At 34.4% G+C, this 20,936-nt stretch overlaps 1 protein-coding gene across 2 annotated transcripts in view; it reads left to right on the top strand.

Annotated features, from left to right (window-relative positions):
- Positions 1 to 20,936, top strand: part of LOC106117265 (beta-1,4-glucuronyltransferase 1) — a 60,017-nt gene that overhangs the window by 25,944 nt on the left and 13,137 nt on the right. Inside the window, exons 1-2 of one of the 2 annotated variants that reach the window (XM_013311484.1) lie at positions 3,780 to 3,883; positions 3,974 to 4,755. In XM_013311484.1, coding sequence (XP_013166938.1) covers positions 4,151 to 4,755 — 605 coding nt within the window. In that variant the 5' untranslated portion in view covers positions 3,780 to 3,883; positions 3,974 to 4,150. Of the gene's footprint in view, positions 1 to 3,779; positions 3,884 to 3,973; positions 4,756 to 20,936 lie in introns of those variants that run through there. The other variant, XM_013311483.1, reaches the window with a different exon arrangement.

The raw sequence follows: 20,936 nt of genomic DNA, 5'->3' as shown, positions 1-20,936 counted from the left end.
TAATTATACAAAATAACCTTCGGACTATCTATACAGAATACGCATATTATCTTACTATCTTACTAATGTAAATATTATAAATGCGAATGTTTAGATGGATGAAATTTGGCATACATATAGAACATAGTCTAAAAGAACACATAGGTTAATTATGTTTTTTTCCCGCGCGGATGGTGTCGTAGGCGACAGCTAGTTTGAAATATATAGTCAATAAACATTCTCAGGTAGTGTAAACCCAGACCACAATTAGATCATGCAAGTCAAATGAGCAAACATCGTCCTTTGAGATAACATTGCGTTAGAACTCAAATAAGATGGGTTTGTATTCATCGTAATGACGTATACAAATTTATTTACATTTGTTTATGTTTATCAGACAAACACTAGTTGTTGCACGCGACTACGTCCACGCGGTATTAAAAGAAATAGCCAATGTGTTTTTCCATACTATATTCTACCACTATGACAAATTTAAGCAAGATCCATGCAGCCATTCTGCAGATACATTCAAACAAACATCCCTATATACAGCCATCCAAACATTCGCATTTATAATATTATTAAGATTGTTACTACTATGCTCATCTTATAAAAACTATTATTAGTTATCACTAATAAACCTAAACTTTGTCGACCTTCGGTGAAGCGTACGTCTGTAATTATATAATTGGGTATTGTCTATCTTGAATAATTTTAGCTGCCGAGTCTATAATTATTTACAGTCTCATCATCATCATCAGCTCAATATACGTCCCCACCGAGGGGCTCGGAGCCTACCCTCAGTTAAGGGTGATAAGCCCATAGTCAAACACGCTGTCCAAGTGCGGGTTGGTTGACTTCACACATATCTTTGAATTTCTTCTCAGATATGTGCAGGTTGCATCACGATGTTTTCCTTCACCGTAAGAACGTCGGATAAATGCACATATGTAAATCGGAAATCGAAAAACACATTGGTACATGGCGGAATTCAAACCCAGGACCGTGCTTGACCCCTGAGCCACCGACGCGACCGACGCTTACAGTCTCATAGGTGCTAGTATTGCGAAATGGTAACATTTCTTCTTTAAATTAGGCATACAGTTAGTTCAACCGGCGGCGTGTCAAACCGCAAACGTTTACATTCACGTTGCCGAGAAAACTGAATAGAATTCACTCTTGGCGAATTCCTGGAGCGCCTTACGACCCATTGTGTCGACCATTCGTGACAAAGTAACGCAAGGAAGTAGGAAGGTACTGCATTATTTGCTGACCGCTAAAAGGCCATTGTAAATGGAGCTTATGAAATTTAAACTCAACTCGATAAAGTGTAGCAAATATTGAAAATGTTTAGCACACATTACTTATGTGTTTTGGTAACTCTAGCACTTGTCGATGTAAACCAAGCTTTAGATCTGTTAGATTATGACACGGTTACTTCGTTACTTTTAACCGCTAACTTGTGGTCATCTAATCTAATAACTATTATGCCGCTGCTGGTGGCTCGGCTTCCACGCTTGACTGCGATTACCTAGGTACTCAAGGCCGGTGTACGTTGCCGTCACATCCCACCGCGTTTAAGATTAAACATCTGTGATACAAGAATACAAGAAAATACCTTACCCGTTAAGTCAGTGTGCTAAAACCTTCGTCACCCATTTGACCTTTACTGACCACATTTTGAATTACGAGTTTTTTATCCCTTTTTCCTTATGTTCTTACAGAGGTAAAAAACAAAACCACACAGATAGATGATTGGTTTTGTTAGTAGTCACATTATTGAACTCATTTTTCCTTATTCATACAAACAACAATCAAGCTTAGATAGATGGATGGTTGGATGGATGTTTGTTAGAAGGTATCTCTGGAACGGCTCAATGGATCTTGATGAAATTTGGCACAGATGAAGAACATAATCTGCATAAACAAATAGGCTATTAGTTTATTTTTAATTATACACGGACGGAGTCACGGGCGATAGTTAATTTGTAAATAAAATTTTGACGAAAAAAATAATTGCAAAGTAAACAGCTATTCATTTAAACCACTTAAGACATATAAAAACTGTGAGTACTTAAAGTGTTTGAAGTAAAAAATCTTATAGTACCCACAATCCCCCATGGAAGGTTATTTCGTTCGCACATAAATCTTATATCAGGTCGTTAATTCTCAAAGTACTACCTTGAATGGAACAAGGATGCACTAGTCGGCGTCTTGTGAAGCTAAAAAATGTTAAATAGCTCTTTTCGAATTGAATTCCGTAAATGCGAATTACCTTTTTTATTTCATGGGAACGGAAGTTACGATATAAAACAGAAATAATAATATGAACCTTTAGAGAAAAAATGTAATTGGTTAAAATATAATAAGTATAATTAGAAACCAACAACCCTAAGTTGTTGGTTTTTCAGTTGTGTTCGTATCGACACTAAAATTTATTAAAATAAGAGTAAAATATTGAGCATGTAGATTTCTTATTAATAGACATATATAGATTAATTATTAACACATATTATTCGTATAAAAATCATTATAAAAAAAGGATTGAATATACATTGTAACACTAATATAGAGTGTAACATTAATGTAGAGTAATATAGAGCGTAACACTCTATATTCGACTACCATAGCGTGAAATTAAACTGCTTTTGCAGCGGTTTTTATAATTCCTATTATTGAATATAGTTAATATGTCGCTCTACGAACACTTTTTGCTCCTCGTCTTTAATAAGCGGTCATGTCTGAGAGCATTAACTCTAGTTTTATGCAAATTCTAACGACTTAATATAGAACTTGCAACTGCATTTATTTAATAAATTACCATTTATTTCTCTTTGACTTTTTATAATAATTTTATGATTTGCTTCACACTAGGAAAAAGTACATATTTTATATTAGAAACTTTCCTATAAAACTTATTTAAAATGCCTAACACTCATAACTATAATAAATGCGAATAACCTGATATAACCGAGTCATACATGTATAGGCCTTAATTAATGGAGAATAAAAACAACTTTTAACCACATGTTATCTTCTAGACAACATTAGAATCAATATAAAAACAAAACGTGTGAACTCGTCGTTGTAAAAATAGCACACTTGATAGCTGAACTAAATGGCCGCCACAGATAATATCTAAGATCCATGTTACACTAAGCAACTAGCCGCGCGAATGTGCCACTACGGCAGATAAGGCCGCACCAGTGGAATTACCTCTTATACAAACTCGTTAACTCTTCATAGATATAGCAGTCGCGCTGTTAGTCACATGGTGGAAATGGGGTTTAAAATGTAAGCTGGGACGTGATTGGTTCATAGATTATATCCGAGTCGGTAGTTCTGTGTTCGACGGAGATATTTATCTCAACAACAACGATCTCTCACTGATAACGTTAATCAGGACACGACCTGCTAATTAAAGAATAACCAGTAAACCCGTTGCATTGCCGCATCAGTCGCAACCACTAATGCCTTTAGAATACTTATTAGTGTATTAACGCGAATTAATATTTCTGCAAATTTATAGGTGTATTGCTTTCTATAAATTATTTTTATAAATTTCCATAGACGATTCAACTGATTTTTTCTTAAACTACGCATTGATATAAGTAAATTTCTAAGAACCAGTTAGAAATAAAATCATTTCAATTTCCGATGAATAATTGCTTAGTTATCCATAAGATACGAGGATTTACGCTAAACAGGCGTATTACTAAAGAAGGTTTTATTCTTCTTTTGCAATAATTATGTAAAAAAATCATTTGGAAGTTTTTTTTGACATTGACATATAATTGTAAAATAAAGAAAATTCCTCAATGCTAGAGGAAAATAAATGATTCAGTTAAAACTTTGACGACGTATTGCACAATACAGAAGGCGACATTCCTATGCAAGATCAAAAGTATCTATATTGTTATTTACCTTGACTAGATTTTCTTCTTGCACCATTGTCGTCAAGAATGTTCTAAGATGCATCATTTGTTTGTTACAGAAAAAGAAGGAGCGCGAGGCGTCGGCGTGGCGTCTACCTCCACACGCGCGCTGATGACACAATAAATTGTGATGCTGACACGTACAGGACCCTATAGGAAATTGCGTCCTAGAGGACGACGGAGGACGTTGTAGCACAACTAGTTACATATTAAGTGCAAGTGCCTAAATTGTTATAATGATGTTGGGAAACCGACGTAACTTTGTCTTTAGAGTGAGTATCGTCATTAATATTGTCGTACTGCTGTACGCGGCCCTACATCTCTCCGGCAACGGAGCGCCGGGAGTCGAATGGGTTCCTATCACGGTCGACGGCTCCGAAAGGACTGCAGAATTCCGATACCTCAACAGAGATGAGGTGCGGAATGAAACTGAAACTAGACCTATCGAGTCGAGTGTAAAAAACATCGAAGAATCAACGTCCCAGAAGACGCCTTCTACGATGGCGACAACTAATAAAACGGCATCCAGTACAGCATCGATTGCAGAACTAGAGAAAAAACTACTTAGTATAGTGCCATCCGAACCAGAAACGACAAATGAAACGATACTTGATATTGTGGATGAGAATGCCTTGACCGACGCAACTCTAGCGCGACTACGGACGCTCCTCGGCTGCAACGAGAAAGATTTCCTTCCTCAAACTATACAAAGAGGTGACTTTTGGGTGTTGAAAAATTATGTGCGTGCTGACCATGGAATAATACTGTGCCATGAAACTATAACTTATACTACACACGCCGGTTTTGAGTTCCTGGACAACGTGCAGCCTCTTGTTGAAAGGTTAGTGAATGTTTTAATATTAACTATATCCAAATATAACGAATAAGGAGCGAAGATTTTAAAATGTTTATAATTGGGACAATCGTAAAAAGCACTTTAAACTTTAAATTGAAGGTTTTCTCGATAAAAAAACGTAGATTTAAGCGAAATGGAGTAAACCTAATTAGAATAATTAACAACCTTGACCAAAATCATTGATATTTAGAAGCGATATTTTAATTTTAAAACAAGTATTTTCCCCTTTACTAACTGTTAAGGAATGCGACAAGGTTTTAAAGATTTGCAGTAAACATAGCAAAGAGGAGAGAAGGCAAACGGCATTTGCATGCTAATAGGCCACAATCAGAATGTCGTCACGATAGTTGGGGATTCTTTGTTGAGCAACCGTTGTGAGTGGTATCTAATTTTGTCTTAGCCAATATAAGCTTCTTGTTTAAATAGTTGCATTACTTCATCTTTTATACATTTTTCATCTAAACTGCTCTAATGGTTGGCTCATCAAAGTTTGTTTAAGGAATTAAAAACAAAACTATACCAATACTATCATTCGTACAATAATCTATTCTCTCTTAAGCAATCAATAAAGCAATCAGTGATATAAAAAAACACACAAAGCGCCAGACTTAGCATCATATAGTTCACCAAACAGGTTCTATAGAAATCATATTTTATGTAACACAGATAATAAATCTCTGTCTTTATTCTTTATGAATCATTTTATCATTGTTATATCGTAATACAAATTCTTGGTGCGCGTTTGCTTTTGCTGAAATTTAGCAACGTTGCTCTATTACGTTGAGTTGGAGCAATTACAAAACGCAATGACCTTTCGTACCGTATGTCATCATTGTCATTGTAATGATCTATATTATGAAATTAAGGTCGTCGCTTGGATAGAATTACGATATAGCAACACATAATACGGATATAAATGTTTGATAAACTTGATAAATATACTTGAATAATTTGCCGGTTTATCAACCCAAGAAAACTATTAGGACTGTTCTGTTGCCAGCGCGGTGTAAAAAAACCTTAGTCTATATGTTCTTCCAGAGTATCTTCTTTATGTATGCCAAATTTCATCAACATCCGTTCAGCAGTTCTGGAGATATCTTCAAACATCCATCCATCCATCTAAACATTCGCATTTATAATATTAGTAAGATATTAAAAGGTGGCAAACGAGCAAGCGGCTACCTGAATCCGAAATAACGAATCTACCGGTGCCCATAGAAATATGCAATTACAGATGCGTTACCTACATTTAATCGACAGAGGAAATGCACAGAACTTAAATGTTAGTTAAAAGTTTAATCATCGCCTTTACTTTAAAAGCTTTACGTAGGCACAGAGTATGGCGAAATAATGCAAACTTTGCTATCCGTGTGAAACCAGGACTTGTCTGTTTATTCATAATACGTCATCGTTTATATGAGGTTACGGTTACGATATGTTATATCTCTGTCATATTCTCTAAAAAAAGCTGAGACCGACAATTAGGGTAACTATGTTTGTATGCGACTTGTGGCGAAGGTCGATCGTTACGGGTTGAGGAGTGCGGCTTTGAATTTCGTGATAAATTCGACATTAAGATCTAATGAGCCTATTATTTATACATTACGGAAAATCAAATGTTTTACGTTTGTAATCAAATGCCTAATCTATGCCGTAGGTTTTTATCAAGGTGTTTAAATACATAATAATTTTAACATAATATTGGTTTAGGAAATATTCTGAAGTACTTGTTTTAAGATTAATTTTTATCTTTTTCGCATGAATCTCCATGAAATTTGGCATAGTGAAGGAAAACATAGACTAATTTAATTCTTATTATTATAATTCCGAGCGGATAGACTCGCGGTCGACAGCTGGTAAGATAATAAATTTCGTCACATCAATTTCTTGTATTTATTATTAAAATTTTAAACGAACATACTTTCTATACTTGATCTGGTAAACAAATATGAACGTTGATAGTCAATTGGGTAACAATGGTGTGCAAATGACGGCATCTCGTCTCCACTTACCCCACACGACGCGTCACGACCACAATGCGACCGAATCTAATAAAGTGTTTCGAAAACCTTACGTGTGTTTGGGGTGTCTAGTTATTGCGGTTGTTCGTTCACATTATGCGGTTTCGTTGCGTATAAGCTATATAGCTCTATGTATACACAACTCACTTTCTAAAGAGTATAGTGCCATCAAAACTTTATACTGGCTTACAGCACATTATATGGTATTGCGAAATACATAATATTGGCCGGACCTAAAGGGATATAGGAACAGGGCAAAGCCCTGACAGACATGTGCGTAGCTAAACGAGATTCCATAAAGTTTGAATATTACAATACTTTCTACATATATAATATAAAATATCTGCAATATAATATACTACTTATAGTAAGCATGTGTTAGTTGTCACATGGTTTAGCTATTTTCTTTCACAACTCATTAAAATACACTTTCTAATAATATTTAAAGCAGTGTCTTCTCATTTCCATTAGCCTCACTTGTGTAGAGATGACAAAACTGCATTAGTTTAGCTCGCAGATAAATTTCTAAAATACCACGGGAGTACATTAGAAATGTATTGCATGGCAATATCACGACGTTGCCCCTCTTTTGTCGAAGGCAACGCATCTGCAATTGCGAATATCTATAGGTAGTAATTGTTTCGCTATTTCAGCGAATTCAGACAGCCGGTCGCTCATTTGCCACGCTAATTTAATATTTTAAATAACCATTTAAATATAGAATAAAAATCGCCATTACTAAAATGATGTACGTTTCAAATTGCTTTGGCTGCAGTATACTCTTTTTTCTCGTACAACAGCTGGAAAAATAACACGTCTAGACAATAATTACTTTTTTTATTTAAGACACGCTTCGATCGATCCCCTTGCTGGTCAACGGATCGTTTAATTTTATAATGAACCCTATAATAAAGCGTTTCAAATGTTTTATTAAAAGGTTCGTTACAAAATGGCTCCAATTTACTATCTACGTGGTCTGACCTTCGCCTGTTACTGTCTAGATTCTAGACCGGACTAACCGTTTATATACAATCACTTGTATTACTCTTAATGTTGGCAAATAAAAGTGTTATTGCGTGTAATTATTTAGACTAGATTCGTCTCAATTTTAAGTCTAGATTTAACCTATACAAATAATAAAGACTTAAAATATTTTTCTTTCCACAAACTTTTTGAAACACGCTGTATAATAATTGTCAATTAGTAATTAAAAATACAGTCTTTACTCTGTGAAATGTAATGCGAATTAACAGCAATCTCACTAATATTATATTATAAATGCAAATGCTTGGATGGATGGATGGTTGTCTGTTAGAAGGTATCTCCAGAACGGCTGTATGAATCTCGCTGAAATTTGGCATAGATGTAGAGCTTAGTCTGGAAGAACATAGTCTACTATTTAAGTTTTTTTTAATATCGCGCGGACGTAGTTGGGCGATAGCTTGTTTTTTATAAGCATTTGTAAAGACGTTTACAATGTTGGTTGAAAAGATACATTATGTCGTCAAGTAAAGACGTAGTACTTGAGTACGTTTGAATTATGATTGTATTGGACGTGGTTCTTGCATCCATCATTACCAGGGTTATTGTAAACTTTCACAGGCCACAACTTTGACCCATTTTACTCTAACATTAATGCTACAAAACCAGCGCATGCGCAGGTCGTATGATAGTTCAAAGGAAAATGACACGCACGTACAGTCAAAGAATTATATTCGCTTCCCACTTATGGTCTATAACTATGTTATGGGCTAAAATTAAGCGTTTATACATGTGACAAGTTTGGTTGTTTGTTGTCAAGTGACCTTTGAATAACCTTCAAATGGCTACACTTAAATGAGTAGAAAATAAAGGTCTTCAACAGTTCAATACACTGTTGGTAATAAAACGAATTGATAGATGCGTTTTTAAAGGTTCAATTTGAAGCTACTGTGATGTAGACGTTGAATGGAGATTACTTTTACAATTTTAAATTGATGACATGAAGGTTGTTGAGTTTAAAAACTAATTTGATCTTCAAACAAATAATGTATAGTGGATATTTATAATCAAATGTCTTAATACGCATTTTGTGAATGTAACTTCTTTACAGTGTTTTAGTTACCTTTGGTTTAAAAACACAAATTAAGTTTTAATAATCACTAGCTGTCGCCCGCGATCCCGTCCACGCGGTATTAAAAATAAGGTATGTTCTACATAATTTATGCCAAATTTCATCAAAATCCGATGAGCTGGATATACCTTCAAACAAACATCCATCCATCCATCCATCTGAACACTAGTATTTATAATTTCAGTAAAATAATTAAGAAGATTTTTGATCAGGTCGTATTTCAGTCAAATATTGCATAAAATTGCGTTTACATTAATTTATATTAGCAATAATGTCCATGGAACAAACTTTGCATTAATTGTTCTGTCATTTTTAATATCACCGTAATGCGAAACGTGTAATGAAGCAAACGTATACATTACATGAAGCTATGGTAATTTGCATAAAAATAGCATTGTTTTAAGTTTAAACTCAGGATAAACAGAAAGCTGACTTATTTATTGAAGTTTGTAATAAACTGTAAAGAACAAAAAAGAATTTCTTATACAAGGATTATTTTCTTCTTAAAGATAATAAGAGTGAATATATACTTTTGTAGAAAAATTGAGAGATTATTAAAAAAAACAGCGCGGCATTAAAAAAAACTTAATTAGTAGCCTATGTGTTCTTCCAAACTATGTTCTGTATATTCCAAATTTCATCAAACTCCGTTGAGCCTTTCCGGAGATCATCATCATCAGCTGACTATAAGTCCCAACCGAGGGGCTCGGAGCCTACCCTAAGTTAAGGGTGATTAGACCATAGTCAACCACGCTGACCTGGATGTTCGTTTCGTTCCGGAGATACCTTCAAATAAACATCCAACCTCTAAACTTTTGCACTTATAATATTGGTAAGATAGTAAGATTAGTAAACTTAACTAAACCTAAATAGACAATTCTTCTCCAATGTCATTCCAAAACACATTATCTCCTACGCTGCAATTTTAACAACTATAAGAGCGAATTAAAATTTTCCCTTCGCGCCAAAGAAAGTCAGTGCGCTATGTAGTAAGTATAGTGTGGGCCGTGCCGTTCCCCCGCTGACCCTGACAGTCGCAGATAACGTACGTAATTGCAATTTGTCCGGCCACCGGTGGTCACTGCATGACTGGCCGCTGCAACTCTAAATCCCGTAACGAGCGGCCACGCGGACTGGTTTTATGACATCGTTCGGTACTTGTGCCTATTCATAAATTGCGGCTTGCAAAATGTTTTGCAATGTTGTAAATACAACTATTAATTAATTTAAAAACCCATGACACTTTAGGAAAAAATGCAAATTGTATGGTATGTTTTTTTTTTATAATCTTTCATATTTTTAGGCTGCCAGATATCCGTCAATTCTATTAGTCTAGCGCCTGGACAATTTCTTTGGAAACATACAGATTAAAAATATTTTTGCTTCAAGCGTACCAACATAAAGACTGTTAAAGTTATAAATGAAGATGTTTCATTGTGTTACGCTAATATAAAGTAATAGATTCATCTCAGATATGGCGGGTATTTGTTAATTAGATTCGCTATTGCGGCGGCAGACACTTTTGTAACGTGAAACAAAGGCGAGCTAATGACGGTATCAGATCGGAATGTATTTTTGATTCTTTGTTCCATGTAGTGTGGCGGCTAAGTTTATGTAACAAAATAAAATTAAATAGTTACTAGTTAGCTACTTGGTATTGCTAAAATATCGTAAAGATCTCTGCCCATAATCACTCGAACTCATGACATGTATCATGAAATACATAATATACTCTATTTCGGCAGTCTGTGGAGCCGGAGAATTTCACTGGCTCTACCACAGTCAAATGATTTTATCATCTTATATATAAAATTCTCGTGTCATCATACTCCTCTCAAACGGCCTGACCGATTTTTATGAAACTTTATATGCATATTCTTTTCTTTTTAATCCCGCCCGGACGGAACCGCGGGCGACAACTAGTAATCTGTAAATTTACAGCAACACTGTAATGTTAAAGAAAATGTCAACATTACTGTGGTTCGTCAGAGGCCTAGTGAACTTGAACTTTTAAGGTAGCCAGAACCTTGTCCTGATTCAAAACAATTGTCGTTAATTGACCATCGAACGTATTGATGAATTGTGGTGACATGTTGTTGCTAAACACGTAGCATCTTTAAATTAATAAGCAGCGATAAATGTCAAGGATTGACACCAAAAGAGACTAGGAGCTTCCTAACTAAATATGTTATATGTGACACTGGCTGTCGCCCGCGATTCCGTCCGCGCGAATTAAAAAAAAATAATTAGTAGCCTAAGTGTTCTTCCAGACTATGTTCTATGTGTATGCCAAATTTCATTGAGATCCGTTCAGCCGTTTTGGAGATACCTTCTAGCAAACATCATCATCAGCGCTAGCTTATAAAACGTAAAAAAAAATCTATCCAAACATTCGCCTTTAATTCGTAAGAAGTAAGATTATATTGTGTTGATTTTTATTATAGAAACTTTTTCAAAATATTTTTTTCAAGCTAAGAATTTGTTTTATAAAATTAGCAATAGTAATAAAATTAAAATGATAAAAAAATGTCGATGCAGGTAAAAGACATGGCCGATAAGGTCTTAAAAGATGGATTAAACAAAATACTGTAAATAATGAATACATTCAGATGAATAGTCAAAATTCCACTACCGATAACGTTACCATAAATCAAGATGGAAGAACGGTGGACAAAACGATAAAAAACATATAATAAATGCATAGTAAATATTTAAATGAATTAAAGATGTTTTTAGAATGACCTACTTTAAACTTGAATTAATTCAATATTAGAGCATCAAATTTTTAATTTGGATGACCGAAGTAACCTTGGAATTTTTATATTGCTGTTAGGACACGACTTAAGTTTGGGTTACGTATAAAATTTTGGAACGTCTCATTTTTGAATTTTAAATTAGTTGGTACTTTGTGACAACCCTAACGACAAGTAACCACTATCATAAAAAATGTATTACAACGATATTTCCTGTCTTTAAAAAACTATATAAAAATATATTTTATACGACACTTTTTTTTTATTTTATTTTTTTTTGGATTTTTGACACGACACATAAACACAAAACGTTAATCTTCTGTAGGTTTTTAAGACGAAAATCTCAGTTTAAAATATTTTCTTGTTATATCTGTTTTGTCAAAGATAACGATATATTTTATAAAATGATTTTGGTCTTAGAAACCAACGGTTAATCAGATAAAATAAATATACAAACTATAATATCGCGCCCGATGAAAAATTGCTTTATTAAAAAACAATAAATGTATTAACAAAATAATGCATATTGTTGACTTGAAACTGGTTGGCAACAATTTTTTTTTACATCTCGAATCCTTTCAACGTTCTCTCACGCATGCCCGCATACAAATTAAGAACATTCGCGATCAAGGATTAACGCAATATGAGTCGAGTAATCCATTTAGTACCGTAAGTAACAGTTAACAGGACATTACCCGTTGCACTCGAACAAATTCTTGCGCTGTCGTCATTTGAGAAAAATTAAATTAAATTTCGTAATTAATTCGTTTAATATTAAAGTAACCAAACTTTTAAAACATTAAAGATATTTATATTTCATTCCGCTAAATCAGAGTTCCCAAAATTTTTTGTGTCGTAGACCCCTTGCCATGTTTATCCGTGTTGGGTAGACCCTTACCTGATATTGATGTCCTGTAAATTTCTAAACATATATAATAATTTTTTTACTTCATAGGTACTTTTATAAATAATGTACATGTTTAAGATAAGATATAATAGTATGATGTAAGTAAATATAAAAGGTACTATCAGTGTATGTGTTGAGATTCACTATCGTGGACCCCCATTTTCATTTCATGGACCCCCAAACTTTTTTTTCGCTGACGTAGACCCCTTGCAGAGTGTCATAGCTAGTTAGACAGCTAGTTTGTAAGAAAAATATGTTAAAGGTATTTCATCAATTAGACGACCTTTTGTGGTATTAAGATATATTAAAGCACTAAAACATAAACAAAATTAATCTAGCTAATTGTTTTGTGCATAAGAATTCCAAAAAATTAAATTTTAGGATCGAACCTTTGACTGTGAAATATGTCGCAAATAAAGACTAACTAAGTCTTCATCTACATAAAATATTTAATTATTTTTCGTGGTCCTTAAATATCAAGGTCTTAACGCAAAATTAGTCCTTTTTTATGATCGTATAAAATTAATTTAACAAAGCGATATAGCTTAGTAATGAATTAAATAGAATCTGTCACGATAACATTACCCTAATGCGGTTAATTTAAATCCTATGAAGACAAAATGCATACGTCAAGTTTAATTCATATGATGGATTTATTTCAACGTCCTTTATTTCTTTTGGACATCATTTATCTATGAAAGACTAACGTTTTATCGAATACCAGTATTTGCCATTAAATATTTCAGCATAAAAAAAACAAAGAGTGTTACAGACTGTAATCTATATCTGTTTCAAATGTCAATCAGATCCTTGCTGCTGTTTTTGAGTTGCATAGTAACTATTGATCCAAACTTTCGCATTTATTATATGACTCTAGCACCATCGTTAGTTTATCTTACATAATATTATTTACGTTAATAACTTAAATCAATCCATTTACTTATACGTTTAAGTTTAACCACATTAAGTTTTATCCATTAACTTTCTACGTAAGTATTCATTACCACGAGAGGCGAGAGTCGAGCCTTTACGAAAGTCAAGGTTGCCGTCATTCACGGCACGCCTAAATTGTAGTCGCCAATATGGTTCAACCAATGTTATTGAGCAATTGATAAACATCTTACAGTAACCATAAATGAAGGACTATTAGAGATGAGTCCCGTCAATATTTGAGGACTTGCCTTGTATCTTAAAGAATAATTTAAAAATATTAGGAAGACAAATTTGAAAGCACAATGCAGAAAAATATTTTATTGATAAACTTGTCCCATGACCAAACATTTTTTAATAATAATTTGGCCAACATTTGCGTATGACCGCGATTGCTATCAGCGGATACGAAGGCGGTTGCGTGTTGTGGTAATGCATGAAGCTCTCACCACGCCACCATTCGGCTCCTTTCATTGCTGCAACGAACATTCATCGGATTTACGAATGAACGCACAAACACGTATAAACGGTTGTGAATATCATGTAAGAAATTTTGATAGTGCAGTGTATTTTTAAGCGTGAGTTCTCACTGCAAAGACACCTTTTTAAAAATAGTGTTATCTCCGTTTTTTCAATGATACTGAGAGTGATGTCAGTATGTTGCGTGTTACAATCTTACCGTGAATGTTATTTGCGAAAAAAATCAACATTATTTTGAAGACATTGCACAATTTAATTTGTTTATCTACGACTTATATTTACTTAACTAACGCGTACAATCTTTCGACCACATCACCGCGTAACATCACGTGGGATCATGTTCAGAAAGAATGACTTTAGAGATTGAAAACAGATTTGACTATTCAAATATTTTTTAAACTTTATATCACGCATTTTTTGTACGCATGTTCACATATTCTAAATTACATTTGATAAACGCCTCCGCTATTTCAGAAACAGGATGTTAAAACATTTGTAGAGATAATTTTGTACATTTTTTATTTAGATATTTATATAATTACAAAAGTGATGTTATATTTGAATTTTGCAAATATATGTACAGTCTTTTTATACATTGATTTACGTTTTTATAAATGTCAGTCTCCACAAATGTAACACCCCCTACAAAGACGTTTTTTTTAAAAGAATAACAGCGTAATATTGTAGAGATCTTTCGGCAATAGACAACCACGCTAATGTAATAACCGGTTTACTATTTAAGAGAATAAAGTTTCGCTAAGAAAAGTGAAAAGAGCGCGTCTGTGATCCATTGAAGCAAAGAGGAGACAACGGTAACGATTGACTTTGACTATATAGAAACGGACTAGGTAAACAACTGCCGACTTATAAATAAATTTAATCACTTTTGGCGAGGATTGAAGTAAACCCACATCTTGTCTTTATAAATATATATTAATTCAAAACGTCCACAAACAAGGAAGTTTAGAACTTATTGTTTGTTTTTATTTGACCGATGCGAAGAGCATACTTAACAGATCCAGTCACTTAAAGTTTAGGATCATAGACGACATTCCATTAGAATGCCTTTTCCTTTTATGTTTGCACGAGTATTGACAGATAGTTGAATAACTAAGAAACTTCTAAACAAATATTACATACAATTTACTTTACATAATGTACTATTTCGTAAGATTTGACTATGTATTTATGTGAGATTTTCTCTAAAACCATTATGGATATATATATACAATAAATTTGTGTACTAATAAATAAAGAACTGGAATTCTATCTTTGCTAAGTTTATCGTATTACCGTGTGTTTCTGAGACCAAACTCCTCGTTTAAAACTTTTGTATGTCTGCTTAGTCAAAGATAAGGATGACGATACGTTTTATACATAAATTTTGGTCTCTGAAACAAACGGTGAGTACTTTTATTGCAAATAACATTAGAAATAATCTGTTAATTCTGTAATTTCCAAACAGATTAATACCTATGTCAACTAACCTTATTAAATAACCTTTAAACGACCTTCATATTAATATATTTGTCGAACCGAACATACCTCATATCAAAGTATTTCCGCATTCAAATATAGACTTGTATGTAGCAGTTGAAACGTGAAATGTTACAGTAAATATATTAAAATAATTAGTTCCAGTTATGTCCAGAGTAGACTGAATACATTTTCATACTGACCAGAGGCAGTAACGGAATACGTTTACATCTTGAATACTGAAGAGTTCTTGAATTTATTCTACAATCTACATATTGCTTTGAATTCCAAGACTATTGGCACTTTATTTAAAATAAATCTTAAAAAGAGATATAAATGTTGTATATATTACTACGCCTTAGCTCTCCTGCCAGAGATAGAAATGTTTTTCGTGTACTAACTGACGCCCGCGACTGCTTCCACGCTAAACTAAAAATAAAAACTTAATTAGTAGCCTATATGTTCTTCCTGACTATGATCTACACCTATGTCAAATTTTAGCGAGATCAAGGCAGCCGTTCTGGAGATACCATTTAACAAACATCCATTTACCTATACAATCTAATTTCTTATATTAGTAAGATTAGGCATATTCATTTGGTCTAAAACAATGTAAAGGATTTTGAAGAGGCGTTATTCGAATCTCATTCTTTTTCGGAGTGTAATAGAGGCTAAGTCAGTTGCGTTTATTGGTTATCAAGAGAATAATAGAACCTGATTCTTAGTGACGACACAATAACTTTAACCTCCGATAAAGTGGAAAGTGAGAAATCAAAAAGTGTATGCTAAAACCTCCTTGCTAAAAAATATTAATATTATATGTCATTTATCTTTAATGAGTTTAAATTTCCTTTTCCATGCAAAAGCTGTTTCCACTGCGTGTCTCTACTTGCCACTTTTTATATTAATTATTATTGGAATACGCGCCGTATGCAACTCACCGCATAGAAATACACCATGCACTGTTATTAAAACCTGCTTTACAATTCTATAACGGTACAAATGAGGTGGCAATTGTCGACGGTACCACTTTCCCTGAACTCTCGCTGACGACCACCATTGCTAAGTAGGTAATGATTTACGATATCTAGAGATTTTAATTTTTTTTTAATATTGTAAGGTAGCAAACAAACACGCGACCACTTGATCGGTGCTCATAGACATCTGCAATGCTTTGCCTACCTTAAACGAAGGAGGAGTAGTCGCACAGAAGGAGAATATTTCCCTTCTTCAAATAAAGTCCACTGCTCCTTCCCATTCTTTCCTTTTAAGAAAAGGGTGGGAAGAGAAATATAACTACAATTAAGCTTCCACTTCACGATTTTCTTTCAAGATTCAAGATTCTTTTAAACGGCGAGGCCCATTCGTGCAACAGATCTTGTTGTTGCTGGCATCTACCACTGGGTGTCGTAATTTAATTGTATCAAAACACAATATCAACAACATAGCGCATAAAATAAATAAGCATTCGTTAAAATTAAAAAGAACACGAATCGGTTTGTATTCACAACTAAAAATTATTCAGTGTCATTGCCCTATTATTATTACATAAGCTGTCTTAGTTAATTTCTAAAGATTCTTCAGTTTTGTTCACAAATGAATATGTGCGATGGGATAGGCATCGATAATACTTTAACATTCATCGCGTAGAATAAGTTGTCATTATACGTTCGTCATTCGATTATTCACAGTTTTATTGCTCTGCTTATGCATTGTTTCTACGAATAAGCTGTATTAATATGTAATATAACATATATTATTGTATGCAGAAATTCAACAAGGCTACAGGCAAGCATTATGGTACTAGTCATCTGATTGCACGTCACGCCCGATGCATTCACGATACTGTTTCTGTTTTAATAAAATTCAGATCGTCTCGTTACGTGAGTGGACAAACAAATTCGTTCACATTCGACCTCGGACAAAAGTGAAATACAATATCTTCCGATTTGCAACACTTTAATACTAACGTGACGTAATTTCAAGTTCAATGTCCCATAAGAAATAGAATTTACGTGGGAAAGAGCATAGTTAAACGTTTGATGTAACAGAAAACTAAGGAGCGGTTCGCGTGCCGACATTGAATAATGAGACGAGGCGAGATGCCACGAAATTGATGTATGTATATATGTATGTTTTAATGAAGCCACAAAGTAGGGCGACCGTTGTACCACAATAACCGAACAGTTATGACGCAATGTCTGAAAATGCTTGATTGATTTTTGATTAACGTATAGGCCCTCAGTACACTAATCAATGTAAATCATCTAAACCCGCTGACACAGTCGCTAAGCGACTTGCGCAAAGCTATGTCATAGAGATCCAAACACAGCTCGCGTTGTCGACAAAGCCAGTCCCTCACAACATGTTTGTTAAAATCGTCGTGAGAAAAGTTACTGCGATTTTTAAGATGGCAAAGCAAATTTATACAATTGACATGTCGCTATGTTTGTGCTGGCCGAATAGACGACGCGCGTCGTGTACGGAGCGTGCGCAACGCGATTCTCGCGATGCAACCATACAATATTAGTTTCGACGATTTATGTTGCCTTGTGTCACGAAAGGCCAAGTTATTATTAGAGACATAAAAACACATTATGTGGCCACAAATACTTATTTCTAATTAAGCAAGATGTCTAACTGTTGTTTAGTATTACAGGATAGTTCGCCGGGGCATCGTAAATACTGTTTTATATGTTCGTTTTGATTTAAGAATGTTGTGAACAACGCAGGTGCGTCAGCCGTCAAAGATTATACATCAAAATGAACGTCGCTTAATTTTAAATAACCTATTCTGAGTTCTGTATACCTACATAGGTACTTATGGAAGTCAAAATTATCACCCAGAACCTCTAAGTCTTGACTCATTTGACATAACATAGTCTTCATTTCTAAACTCGCTTATTTCTAATTGACACGCTTTTTTCATTATAATTTAATTTCTTTGTTAAACGACAAAAGAAACAAGAAATTAATTTATTTCGTGTCGTCAAAGATGTCGTTTAATTGTTTTCGATAGAATACTTAACTATACATTTTTGTGAAAGAATTCATAAGGTCTCGATTCACTAGAGTTAGGTCACTTAATGTTCATATAACAAAGATGAGATTCAACTCTTTTCACGAGAATTATTAAAATGGCTTTCCTGAAGAATTTATTAGTATTTTTCTGTAATGCATAGGAGCCGTCGAATTCGGGACAGGTGTAGTCGTGTGCTTGAGTGGTTGCGGTCAATACAGATGTCTGCAAGTGCGCTCTCCATTACGGAATCAACATCTCTTTACTGTTAGCCGCATTGCCAGTGCGGTCGCGCATCTAGGTCGAACACTTGAACGTCAAATTAAATTTATCGTACACAAGAATTCCAAACTTAATTGCTGCTTTACTGTCAGTTGTCGGAAGAAACTTTTAGATTGATCGACCTCATAACATACTTGTACGTAAAATGTCTATTAGATAAAAGAGAGGTTCTATTAGGTAAATGTAACCACAATAGATTCTACAATTACTCATAAGACATTGTAAATAGTTTTTCTATTATGATACTAGCTGTCGCCTGCGACTCCATCTGCGCGTAATTTAAAAAATCCCTGTAGTAGCCTGTGTTGTTCCAGACTATGTTCTACATCTATGCAGCGAGATCCACGCAGCTGTTCTGGCGATGCCTTTAAATAAACATCCATCCATCTGATCATCTAAACATGCACATTTATAATATTAGTATTATAACATTATTAAATATGTCACATTATTAAATACTCCTGTCATGAATAACCATTTGTAATGTCATCATTTAGATTGTCAAATTTATATTCCAATAATATAAATTTAAAAGTAAATGCGCCAGTGTGTCTCGATCCTTATATGTCTACGGTTTGATGAATGTTCCCCGTAGGGAACAGCCCCCATCCATCATTAATTATATTAGCAATCCATTTTCATTCATCGATCGCATCGTCCCCCACCCTTACTTCATTTGCAGAATTTAGAGTGCTACTGCTTAATATTTTTTTTTTAAATGCTTACTTTCATGAAAGAAAAAATAATTAAATCTTATCTTACTAATATTATAAATGCGAATGTTTAGATGGATGAATAGATGTTTGTTTGAAAGTATCTCCAGAACGGCTGAACGGTCTACGATGAAATTTGGCATACAAAAAGAACATAGTCTGGAAGAACACTGAAGCTACTAATTATGGACTTTTTGCGGACGGAGTCGCGGGCGACCGCTAGTATAATGATAAAACAAGATACTGGCTTTTCTATAATTAACGTTTAACGCAACAAGAAAGTAAATTTTAATTTGAAAAATGTTCTTTTAATTGTGAATTCCCACGTAACTGCTCGTGTGTGTAGTGTTTGTCATAGCAAGCGTGACTCATTTGCGAACCTTAAATGTTTACTATGTTATTAAACTACATGTTCCTGTCCTGTTTTTTTCTTCTAGAGTACATTCTTATGTCTACGTCAAATGACACTTAATTTATAATTGAGAAACAGAGTTTTAAACCAACTTTACATCTTAAGTTGGCAAGCAACCTTGATAACTCCTCCAAAAATTAAATGACAAACACTCAACAAAGATTAGAATATTTTCGGCAACTTATTGAAATAAAATAAAGGTGATTTTAGTATAAATTATGTCATTGTTTAAACTATCATCATGTCATCACCAGATCACTATACGTCCCCACCGAGGGGCTCGGAGCCCACTCAAAGTTAAGGGTGATTAGGCCATAGTCAACCATGCTGGCCAAGTGCGGGTTGGTTGACTTCACACAATGTTTGAATTTCTCCTCAGATATGTGCAGGTTGCATCACGATGTTTTACAAGTCTTATTTGGGCACAAACTTTCTTTTGCGTCCACAGAACATTCTAACAAATATTCAACAAAATATCTATTAATATTGAAACGTATAGAAGATGTAAGGATTAATATATTTTAATCTTCTTCGATTCCTGCCGCCGAGTTCCGTAATAGGACGACACGACAGAACGTCAGGTTCCATCCACACCATCTGGATGGCTGGCGTTCCACAACGCGCAATTTCTTGCCTTGCACATTCGCGTTGTGGAACGGTCTGTCCTCGGCGGTATTTCCAAACCAATACGACTTAGGGATCTTCAAGAAGCGAGCATACCATTTCCTTAAAGGCCGGCAACGCATCTGCAGTTCCTCTGGTGTTGCAGATGTCCATGGGTGTCGTTGATCACTTCGGTGTTCCTGCAGCTCGTTTGTCCCCTTCTCTTAAAAAAAAAATCTAACAATAATATCTACATTATGATGAGAACTGACAGCTATCGTATGTTAACGCGTCTTACAAGTTTGTTTTTGTAATGTAAACGTCCGTGGAACTAACAATACGCAGAATAAAAACACTCGAAATGCAACAGGCGTTTCGTATTTTTTTATGGAACAGGAAACAATGTTGGCTGTCGGCGGGATAGTAAATGTACATTCTTGACTCGCCCACGAATGAA

Source organism: Papilio xuthus, unplaced genomic scaffold, assembly GCF_000836235.2.
Source record: "Papilio xuthus unplaced genomic scaffold, Pxut_1.1 DF827680.1, whole genome shotgun sequence".
Classification (NCBI taxonomy): Eukaryota; Metazoa; Arthropoda; class Insecta; order Lepidoptera; family Papilionidae; genus Papilio; species Papilio xuthus.
Note: the sequence above shows the minus strand (reverse complement) of the source record. Positions and strands in the feature narration are given on the sequence as shown.